Here is a 12,326-nt window from a genome sequence, read left to right as displayed (position 1 = left end):
AAGTCAATAATTTCAATATTTTTTAAGTTCTGGACAGCATACAGCATTGCTGATGCAACATAGAGATTCCTGTTTTGACCGCTACAGGTATCTGAAAATGTAGTAACGTGTTTCACAGTAGAAGGAAGATTCCCTAAATAATCTAGAAGAGCAGATCCTATTTCATTGGCGCCTCTTCCACCTTCGGTTTCATCCCACAAGTAGCAGTACCCTTGGTGTGATGCTGTCTCAAACAATGTAAAATTGTACACAGCCAGCTTTCTTTTGTAGTATATCTCAGCATCCCCCGCATGCGGTGTCACCAAAACAGCTTCCAGGTCAAAGGTAACTGCAAGAAAAGATTTGTCATCATGAGCACGTTGTTTATCAATGTATTTTTCTTCCATTGATTCCTTTTCTCTTTGTTTATGTTGATCCCATGCAACTTTCAATGTCAACTTCCTTGCTTCATCTGCATCACTGTAAGCATTGCAAACAGAGCACTGATCTTTTTTTGGCTTGAAACATCTGAGATAGAAATCATTGTTAAAGATCTGTCTATATTTGTGCTCTTTTACCGGTGGTAAGTTCAGGCGCACGCATTAGTCATCTCTGTAAAGTCTGTACATTTGTTTTATGTTCAGGTCAGGTGACAAGTACTGTTTGTTAGAATTTTTTCTACAGTAATGTCGGAGAACTTTTGGAAAAGTGTTTATATAATTGTGGACGTGTTTAACAATGTCCTCCGAAATTTTGTGGTGTGCTGCTCCCCCTTTTCTTTTATCAGTTCCCACAAATGCCCCAGAATCACCTTTTCCCGCTAATGCCAAATCAACACATCTGAAAGAAAATGAAAAGGTTTTGCAGAAAAAAACCTGACAAACTATTTTCTTTAAACCATCATTTGAGAATAAATAATATGCACAACTTTTTGTTTTCTTTTTCTTAGGATCTGGCGCTGCACACCTGGAACGCTGTCGATTGATAGGCTCTTCATTAACAAGACTGCACAAAAACTGTTTTTTAACATTATAATCTTGAAGACTATAATATTCCTGGCAATTGTTGACTCGATCTTCCTCAGATATTACAGAGTTGCATGTAAATCTGCATTTGTTAAAATCAACTGGTATGGGATTTTTAGCAGGAACTGTTTTGCCTTTTCTGGTAACATACAACAAACCATTATTGCGTGCCTTTTGCCTAATACTCCGTATCCATTTTTCAGGTTCTCTTTTTCTTTTTCTCCCTTGTTTGTCTTTTTCAAGATCAGGAACATGCACATGTTGGTCCAAGATTGGTGAAGAGAAATTAAAAGTATTCCCAATTTGATGATCATTATTGTCAAACCCATAGCCATCCGTATCACTATCAGAATTAGGCAAGTTGAGTTCATTGGAACTAGCGATTATATGTTGATTTGTACCAGTCGAAGGCACTTCAATTTGTTTTTCTACTTGATTATCCAAGCTAGCCACATGGAGGATTTGATTAGAGCTACTGACAACAACATAAGATAAGCCTGTTGTTAAATCATATAAACTATTAGTCGCATTAACCTTTAAAAGCACTTGGACAAGTTGATCCGAACTAACCGTTTCAACTAGTTGATCAGAGTCTTAGCTAACTGTTTGGACAAGTTGATCAGAGCTAACTGTAGGCCTATCAATGAGTTGATCTAAAGTAAATATTTCATTGAATTGATCTGGACTAACTGTTTGGATGAGTTGATCAGAGCTACCTAAAACACAAACAATAATGTGACAGTTAATAATTTTGGCTTAAATATTTAAATAATAAAATCATAATATAAAATTGTCAAAAAGGAATAATAATATAATTATCTATAAAAATGGTTAGTTGGTTTTACTTTCTAAAGATGTAATTTATATTTCACAGTTTAACATCTTTATTTATTATTATTATTATTATTATTATTATTATTATTATTATTATTATTATTATTATTATTATTATTATTATTATTATTATTATTATTATTATTATTATTATTATTATTATTATTATTATTATTATTATTATTACTATTATTATTATTATTATTATTGTTATTATTATTATTATTGTTATTATTATTATCATTATTGTTATTATTATCATCATCATCATTATTATTATTATTATTATTATTATTAGGAAAACTATCTTGATACTAAGTGGAATTGCCGTAAGTTAGTGGTTCTTGCAAAATATTAAAAAACTCTTCCTGTTTTAGTTAATACATCATTAATAAAGCAGTTTTACACAAGAAATACAAAGAAAAAAATGTATATATACTCTTTTTCAGCTTAAAACAGTGAAAAATCCATGATTTTAATATTGGTAAATTTCTACATTCCGAATATTATTTTCTATTTATACTTTGAATATTAGATTGTTATAAAAAAACCCTACTAAAAAATCTAGAAATTGTGAAAATCCATTCAATACATTGGTTTTTCTTCACATATTAAAACCTCCTTATTATTTCCACTTATTATTACGGCCATTTTTTTTTTTTTTTTTTGCTTTGCGGAACGGAAGTTAAAACGAACCACAAGATAAAGTTACGTAATAAAGTTGCGTAAGTGAAAGGTTACGTTAAAAAAAAATTATTTTTCTGCAGATTTTATCTTTTGTAGAAATGAGACATTGAGAATATATGAACTGTTACACGAAAAAAGTTTCTGCAAAAATTTTATTAAACCAGCAAAAACGACAATTTTTCATGCAATAGTATTTCATTATTAGTTAAACCATTTTAGATTATAACACAATTTTGCGGAAAGCTGCTCATTATCCTCTTCTTCTAAGAATCAGCACTATTAAAAGTTGTGAACGAAGCATCAAAGAGTAAAGGAATGTTATTATTTGATATTGCGTTCGCAAAATTTAAAAAAAAAAAAATTAAATAATGATCCTCGATAGGCGACTCTCCTATATAGCTTTACTCTAAATTGCTTAAAGTAAGGCTTGAACTATTAACGGGGTTAAGTGGAGCTATTTTTTTAGACCAGTGATAACTTTGTGTTTCATCTTGAACTAAAAATTTGTAGTTTTTTTTAGAGCATCCCGCCATGGGAAATTGCGTAAATGCGTAAATTCCGATGTGAGAAATAGTTTATAAAGGTGACTCCTATGTAAAATATCGTACAATAATGCGTAAATCTCGAAACATATCGGAGAGTGCGTGAAATTCTCCCCATCGGCCTCGGACTACATCGCACCTCCGATGTGATACCATTCCTCACCATCGCATCACATCAGAGTCACCTTTATAAACTATTTCTCACATCGGAATTTACGCATTTACGCAATTTCCGATGGCGGGATGCTCTTTTGAAAAATCGCCAAATATACACTCAGATTCTTAAAGTAATCTAAAATTGGGAATTGGCAATATGTGAGCTGTTAAATTGCCAATTCTTTTTACCAAAAGTCTTCTTTATTTATCGGAAGGTTAACCTTGTGTTACTATTTTAGATCTATTATAATTTTCCTACTGATTAAATAGCAGCTCTTCGTCTGCTTCAAATTTATTAAGCTCTTCATTAACGTAGGTTTTTAAAATCTCTGATTTAAATAGTTTATGCAACGATTAACCATGCAATCTTTATTCAGTCAAGTCTTTGCAATCAAGTCCTTGTACGGAACATCCCATTTAACTTAACACTTAGCAGCAATATTGTATTCTGATGATGAATATATTTACAAACGGAATAAATACTTTATGATTATTCCACCATTTGGATCTCAAAACTTCGGAAAACTAGTTTTTACCACCGGGTTTTTCTCCTTAAAGCAGTTGTACATTTCGTGCAAAGTTTATTAAAACAATCTTTTTCGTTGGTATACCCTCTCTTTAAGATAATTATAAAGTAAAACCACTGTAATTTTTTCTGGGATTAACCTAAAATGCTGTTTGTCATAGCAGCATGAATGAGTAATTAACTTAGTAATTACTCATTCATGCTGCCATGATAAACTTAAACTGTCTATTTGAAACCAATGATAAAATTGGTTGTTTCACAAGTTTGCGAGCCTTTTTTAACAAGTAGTTTGATACTTCAAGGTTTTCCAAAGCAAATTTTCTTAACCAAAGACTCAGATGTCAAAGTTCAATCAGCACGTTATTGCCTAAGTTCGGGAAAATAAGGATTCAAGTTGTATTTTGGTGTTTAATTATCATGACAAACGAAATTGTTTCATTTGGCTTCATGAGCGTTTATTTATTTTTATTATTCTATTACCTCTTCCTGATATTCTTTAAAGACCTCGGCCACCTTTTCTTCTAGTTCGTTTAATGCTGTTAATAATAAGTCAAGATTAAATATCGAAGAACTAAACATAACCTTGTTTGACAAAATATGAGACTGTTCTCTCGTTAGTTTTTTTGTGTGAATTTTTTGTATCAAGGATGACTTTGGATACAGCAGTTCTCAAAAATTAATAATTATCTTGCTATTTACCTAATGCTTATTATCCGCTATTTAGTTGTTTGGCTTTTTGCTTTTTGACTTAATTCTTTGAATCTTAACATTTAAATCTTCTTAAGTCTCATATGAATTCCTTCAACATGCTTTTTTATCAAAAGTTAACAAACTAACATTGTTTAAAAAAAAATTGGGAACCTGAATAAGTTTCCACTGTTTACTATTAGATATTATAATTATTATCATTTTTATGCTTTTAAAATTAAATTAAAATCAAATCAAATTACAGTGTTTATGAAAGAACTATAAACAAGAATTTAGATTTAATATACTATACTACAAATAGTTCATTGGATTACAATAGCTTGTTTCAATGTATCAAAGATGAAATTTGTGGGAATTTTCCCTTTTACCCTTTGAAATTTTTAACTCATTAATTTCATTTAAAGAAGTGTAGGTCAAAGTAATTGTTTTCTTGTGGACATTTATGGTGGTATTGCTAAGACCAAATGAAGTCGTAGATAACCATCTAGAAAAGACGTTCTGATGAAACAAAAAGTGATATGAAAACGAAGAGTTGGAAGAATGTGTAGGCGAGTATCCGTGTGAAACAATTAATGACTTGTTAAAATATTATTACTAGTTGTAATATTATAATGCTTGAAAGCAATGGGAATTATTCAAAATCACATGATTTGAAGAAAAAAGACAATGAGAAGCTTTTAACCATACTTTAGTTATTTTTTCAAAGGCAAAGAAGGAATCCATTTTTCACAGAATTGTGATTAAAGATGAAAAATGAATTCATAACCTAAAAGTAAGAAATTGGGTGACAGCCCAGCTAACCATTACAACTGTGTCCCAGCTAGGACCCTATTGGGCTAAATAACTGTATCCAAACTGGGGTTCCACCCGGATCCCATCGTGATTCTGTCAGCGGGATAGAACTGGGTCCTAACTGGGTTTTTTAAGGGTTTTAATTGGGCAATCCCATCTTAGTACCAGAATTTTCTTTCTTATCCTCCTATTTTCTTAATTAATTGAAAAATGTTTTTCACAAACGGGAGTAGATTTTTTTTAATTAAAAAGATGCGATTTCTTGCGTGTTTTTTATCAAAAAAGTGGTTCATCTTTTCATTTAATATCGGTAAAGTTATTAGATATTTTTTGCAAAATTCGCTGTTTTACAACATTATTTTAAGGGGGAAAGTCCCTCAAAATTTAAGAATTTTATGATTTTTTTTTTTTTTTGCTAATATGAAAGTAAAATTATTAAGAAATTGAATGGTGAAAACAGTTTTTAAAAAGCAAAACTTTTTGTTAAATAAATTACATTTTTGTATGGTCATCTATGTGTCATTTTTCCCTAGCAACGTCCCTGGTTACAGGAAAAATATCAATAAAACCCCTTTTTTTGCATTATTTTTTTTCAGTTTTGTTAGAAACGCAAGCTACAAGTCATATTTCAAAACCTCATATTTGAAAATTCCTCATTTTAAGTCATCTTTTCAAGTTACAAATCTGTAATTGAGTAAAAATGAACAAATCTAAAATAGCAAATTGTGATGAAAGTGTTACTGATAGAGTAAAGTTTTCAACTAAACGTCTTAGAAAACGTAAACGTTCTTTTTATTGAATAAGAAAGCAAGAAAAAACTGTAAATATTGGTTTAAATAGTGTCAATAGTAATGATGTAAATATAACAAACTATGTAAATACTGAAAGTCAATATGTATATGAAAGTGCATCAAAAAGAAAAGTTAAGCCAGTAATGGTACAAAGTAGAAACTCAGACTCTGTTAGTGGCTACAGATTTATTGACATGGAAATTCTTGCCTCCATATTTATGAAACTTGCACGTCCTGAATGTTTGCAACCATCTCTGTTATTGTTAAGCGAGAATGAAAAGTCTTGCAAAGGATTTGCATCCAATTTATTATTAAGCTGCATTTGTGGTTTTAAATTAGTTTTTGAAACATCAAAAAATGTAGCAGGTTATGATATCAATAAAAGAGTGGTATATGCAATGAGAACACTCGGTCAAGGCTTATCTGAATTACTTGAACCAGAGAAGAGTCAGCATGTCAGTATATAAAAACAAAGACACGATCCAGAAACGAAGAATGATTTTAAGAGGCCGCAAACATAAAAAATCTGACAAATTTGAGCAGAAAGAAGGAAGTTTGTATGGGGCTGGTGTTTATGATTAAAAACTAATAATAATATGCTTTTTTATATTATATTTCTTTTATAACTGTTAGTTTATAATGCTTTTCATTTTAATTTTCTCTTATTTGTCATTTTTCTCAGAACGCAGGTTTTTAACCTCCCGGCAGAAGTATCTTGAAAACCGTTTGACCGATTTATATTAAATTTTCAAAAAGTGTTCCTCTCATAAAGATGTATACAATAAGCAGACAACTTTTTTAAAATGTTTTTTAAACAGAAAAAAATTTAGAAAACATTTATAATTTTCGTGCTTAAAATGATAGCAAAAATTAAACATGGCTACCACCTGACAGGAAAGTTCTTAACAAAAACTGTCTGTTTATTGCATAGATCTATCTTTCATCAATAAACTGGGAAAAAATTAGCTATTAATGACTTTCTGATCGACTGCAATCTTTGCCAGGGTGAAGGAACTAATTTCCCTTTTTTTCCTTAGTTACCAGGTTACCATGGCAACATGGTGCTGTACTTTATGATAGAACTTTTTGATTTTTAATATAGTTTTATTTAAAACATATAACAACTTTGTAAATGCTTTGCTTTAAAAAATAATTTTTTGAGGGACATTCCCCTTAAGGGTAATAAGATGTATTAGGCGTATGATTATTTGGTCTGATTTTTAATTTTTATGAATCAGCTTAAAAAACAGGTTTGAATTTCAAAATATTTTTAAGAAACAAAAAACTATTACTATACAATATTCGATTGAAAACCATTCGACATTTGTGCTATTCTGCTATTCATATCAGATTGCCACCATGATCGCGCAATAGAATTCTGCTTCAATTTGTATCGTTTGCTTCTGTAGTGGTTGCATCCATTTTAGCACTACTTTTACAAAATAAAAAAGATATGGATAACATAATATTATAATTTATAGCAAATATGCTTGTAAATAAATGTAGATCATAAATATCTATAATACTAATTCGAACTTTTCAATATATCCTCTTTCTTTTTTTATACCTTATATATAATGCTGTAAATATAATGCCCCCTTACATCTTCCATAATATTGGGTATATAGAAACTATTTTATTTATTTCATCATACTCAGTAAAGCTAATTGATTATGATGTTAAAAATCAGGTAAATTTTCCTTCAATGTGTAAACCTACCAGATTTAGACAATTTATTTAATGAAAAACTTAGCATCATTGTCGACATTATTGCCATTGTTTTAATAACATTTTCTAAATTAATTTGTGTTTTCTGTTGCTACACATTAACCACCCAAAACCAACTCTAAAAACAAAATTCTAATACTATTAACTCACTTAAACAAAAAATAGCTAACAAAAACTATAATACAAAAAAAAAATGTTGGAAAACTTACAGCCTCAATATAATTATGAATAATTTCGAGAACACATTTATCTAATCCAATTGTTGATCAAACATTTGAAAAACTAGAATCTTTCACAACACCAATGAAGGGGTGCTGGTTTAAGTATAACCTGCAAACAAGACCATCTAAAAATTTTTTTTTTTTTCAACATTTCCTCTTTTTTTAGACTTGGGATATTCTTTGTTAAATGAATGTCTAAATATTGCAATCAACATATTTATACTTTTTTGCTATAGATTAAAGACCAATAAATGATTTCTTTAAACAGTTACATTAAATTAAGTAAGTTCCAGGTTGGCTATTGTTTAAAGAAATACGTTGGCGAAACGAAATTACAAATTAGAACTCGAACCCAACAACATCAAAAAAGCTTAAACGAGGGCAAGCATCATCAATCTGCAATACCCAAACATAGTGAATCATGTCAAGAAAAAATTAATTGGGAGAGAACTAAAACCCTTAAAGTAGAGACAAAAACATTTGATAGGAAGGTCCGTGAGGCTCTTGAAATACAGAGGCACCAATGTTCTCCTATAAATGTCGGGATTAATCTTGAAAATGGGCAATTTGTAAAAACTAAATTTTGGACACCATTTTTTACGTTTTTACGTAAGAATAATAAAGATAGAAGCCATTCAACTGCTGACGTCAGTTAATTTTAATCGTTTTTTGTAACTAATAATAATTTTACGAGCTGATGATGCTGGTAACCATAATCCAGCGAAAATTTCTCATAAGAAATTAATATTTTTATTTAGAGAATTCGTATTATTTGATGTTTATTATTAATATATATATATATATATATATATATATATATATATATATATATATATATATATATATATATATATATATATATATATATATATGTTAATAAAAAACATCAAATAATACGAATTCTCTAAATACAAATATTAATTTATGATGAAATTTTCGCTGGATTATGGTTACCAGCATCATCAGCTCGATAAATTATTTTAAATTACAAAAAACGGTTAAAATTAACTGACGTCAGCAGTTGAATGGCTTCTTTCTTTTTTTTTTTATATCCTTACGTAAAAACGTAAAAAATGGTGTCCAAAATTTAGTTTTAACAAATTGCCCATTATCCAGATTAATCCCGCCATTTAGAGGGGAACATTGGTGTCTCTGTATCTCAAGAGCCTCACGGACCTTCCGATCAAACTTTTTTGTCTCTACTTTAAGAGTTTTAGTTCTCTCCCAATTAATTTCTTCTGAACATGATTTATCATGTGTGGCTATTGCAGACTGATGATACTTGCCCTCATTTAAGAATTTTTGATGTTGTTGGGTTCGAGTTCTAATTTGTAATTTCGTTTCGCCAACGTATTTCTTTAAACAGTTACATTCAATTAAGTAAGTTCCAGGTTGGCTATTGCGTGGTAATTTAGATTTGTTTTTACACGTTAGCAGTGATCTTAAATTGGGATTCGATTTAAAAACTACCCTATATCCAACTTTTCTAAATATTTTTCTTAATTTTGGGGAGAGTGATGGTATCCACGGTAATGAAACTGTATGGAGGGTGTCACACTCGGATTGATATTTGTTTTTATTTATAGACCGATTTTTTCTAATTTGGTTTGCAATACTTACCAGTTGACTTTTGTCGTAACCATTTTCGTTGAACATTTGAATTAGAAAATTTATCTCGTTTTGTAAATGTAAATCACTGCATATGGAGTAAGCTCTGTGAACGTAACCTTTAAATATTGCGCCTAAAATTTTGGGGTCGTGATTTGAGTGAGGTTTAATTTGAATATTCGTAATGGCTTCTTTTCTGTAAACTTTAAACTCGTAATTACCATTAGTGTTATTTATTATCGTTACATCGAGGAAGTTTAAAGTTTTATTTTCGCTTTCAATTTCAATTGTGTATTGTATTGCAGGGTGTTGTTTATTCAAAATAAGTTGGAATTGCTCTGCCTCCTGAATTTTTGAAAATCTAGCATGACTATCGTCAACATATCTTAGATAGGATTTTAAATCAAGAGGAGGGTTTAATGTTTTTGCAATATTAAAAGCATTTTCTTCGTGGTATTGTAGAAAAGATTCCGCCAGTATGACCATGAACGAAAGGCCAATAGGACCGGAATTCTCCAACTCATGAATTTCTTCGTTCCACAAGAAATAACATCGATGTAAACAAAGATCTATCAGCTTTTTAGTTTCCAATATAGTAAGTTTAGTAGAAGATTTGTAGGAATCATCTTTATTTAGTTGATCCAAAAGAATGAAAGTAGCTTCTTTAAGTGGAATTGATGGATAGAGGTTTACTACATCAAATGAAACTTGAACCTCATTTTTTTCTATATTCCATGAGTTTGCTTTGTTAATAAAGTCAAAAGAGTTTTTTAAACGTGTTTTGTTTTTGTTCAAGACAGGTTGTATTGTCTTTACTAAGTAATTTGATATTCCATAGTTAGGCGTGCCGATTGTTGATACTACTATTCTCATAGGATAGGATTTTTCAGGTTTGTGAGCTTTAATTAGACCATACATACGAGGTGGGATGGGGTCACTTGGATATATATTATCATATTCAGTTTTTGAAAATCGTTGCTTTTTGTTAAGTTGTGAGAGATAGGTTCTGATCTTAGTCGCGTAACTATAAGTAGGATCTTCACTCAGAACTTTTGTTGGACCAATCTGTTCGCGAATTTTTTCTAAAGCTTTTTCGTGTTCTATTCTAACAAAACCATTACCTTTATCAAACGGATATATATCGACAAGTTTGCTTTCTTTAATTTCTTTAAGTGCTTTTCTTTGTTCTCTTGTTAAATTTTGGCTTAATTTTTTGCCCATTTTAAGTTCTTTTAAGACATTTTTCCTCAAATCCTGTGCATTTTCAATCTTGTTGTTATATTCCAGCTTTAAAGCAAAAGACTCTGTTATTGCAATAATGTCCATATAAGGGATATCTCTCAAAGAAGGTACAAAGTGTGGGCCAAGATTAAGAAGATCGTTTTGGTGTTTTGGAATCTCGGTACTGCATAGATTTAAAACAGCGTTCTTTGTATACGTGGTTAACTTGCAGCTGTTATTACCGTGGTTACTTTTAAATTCGTTTAGAAGAACGTTAAACTTTTTGAATAATCTTTCTTTTGACTTTTTGAACATTATTTCACGGGCTTTCTCAGTGACTTGTTCGACTTTTTTATAGTCTATTTCATCAAGAGTAACCTTAAGAATTTGCTGGAGGTTTTTAGTTTCATTTATAAGGAAAAAATATCGTTTTCTAGCATCGTTTTTGATACAAATCAAAATTTTTAATCTAAATTGAAAAACTATACTCTTTGCTCTCTTTGTACTTACAGGGCTGTTGATACGTAACGATTTCGGAATAAGTTTGTGCCTTTCACATTTTTGCAAAAAAATATACTGGTTCTTAGATTTAGCTACCGACTTCTTTAGTAACTGTAACTGTTCAGTTCGTTTGTAAATATCAGCTCCGTATTTAGCTGTTATATATGATTTGAATGTTGACATCTTGTATAAGAGTGTATGTTATGTTAATAAAAAACATCAAATAATACGAATTCTCTAAATACAAATATTAATTTATGATGAAATTTTCGCTGGATTATGGTTACCAGCATCATCAGCTCGATAAATTATTTTAAATTACAAAAAACGGTTAAAATTAACTGACGTCAGCAGTTGAATGGCTTCTTTCTTTTTTTATATCCTTACGTAAAAACGTAAAAAATGGTGTCCAAAATTTAGTTTTAACAAATTGCCCATTATCCAGATTAATCCCGCCATTTAGAGGGGAACATTATTAAAGGTTACGTTCACAGAGCTTACTCCATATGCAGTGATTTACATTTACAAAACGAGATAAATTTTCTAATTCAAATGTTCAACGAAAATGGTTACGACAAAAGTCAACTGGTAAGTATTGCAAACCAAATTAGAAAAAATCGGTCTATAAATAAAAACAAATATCAATCCGAGTGTGACACCCTCCATACAGTTTCATTACCGTGGATACCATCACTCTCCCCAAAATTAAGAAAAATATTTAGAAAAGTTGGATATAGGGTAGTTTTTAAATCGAATCCCAATTTAAGATCACTGCTAACGTGTAAAAACAAATCTAAATTACCACGCAAAAGCCAACCTGGAACTTACTTAATTGAATGTAACTGTTTAAAGAAATACGTTGGCGAAACGAAATTACAAATTAGAACTCGAACCCAACAACATCAAAAATTCTTAAATGAGGGCAAGTATCATCAGTCTGCAATAGCCACACATGATAAATCATGTTCAGAAGAAATTAATTGGGAGAGAACTAAAACTCTTAAAGT

At 30.2% G+C, this 12,326-nt stretch overlaps 1 protein-coding gene across 1 annotated transcript; it reads right to left on the bottom strand.

Annotated features, from left to right (window-relative positions):
* Positions 1–8,328: 8,328 nt before the first annotated feature.
* Positions 8,329–11,502, bottom strand: LOC149888007 (uncharacterized). The gene is made up of 2 exons (XM_090088982.1): positions 9,088–11,502; positions 8,329–8,385 (listed from the first exon to the last, which is right to left on the bottom strand). Exons 1-2 carry the CDS (start codon positions 11,500–11,502, stop codon positions 8,329–8,331), a joined length of 2,472 nt encoding a protein of 823 aa, XP_089945108.1.
* Positions 11,503–12,326: the final 824 nt, after the last annotated feature.

This window comes from Hydra viridissima, unplaced genomic scaffold (assembly GCF_058129835.1).
Source record: "Hydra viridissima isolate aposymbiotic clone 2 unplaced genomic scaffold, HvirCarnegie_v1 scaffold_5, whole genome shotgun sequence".
NCBI classification, from domain to species: Eukaryota; Metazoa; Cnidaria; class Hydrozoa; order Anthoathecata; family Hydridae; genus Hydra; species Hydra viridissima.
The sequence above is the reverse complement of the archived record's forward strand: the minus strand, read 5'-3'. Positions and strand labels throughout refer to the sequence as shown.

What these genes read in the sequence shown, in the direction of transcription:
- LOC149888007 (XM_090088982.1), bottom strand. Translation starts at nt 11,502, where the DNA reads ATGTCAACATTCAAATCATATATAACAGCTAAATACGGAGCTGATATT. An exon ending in ATCTGGATAATGGGCAATTT is followed by an intron (nt 8,386 to 9,087) that starts GTTAAAACTAAA and finishes TGGGTATTGCAG; the next exon opens with ATTGATGATGCTTGCCCTCG.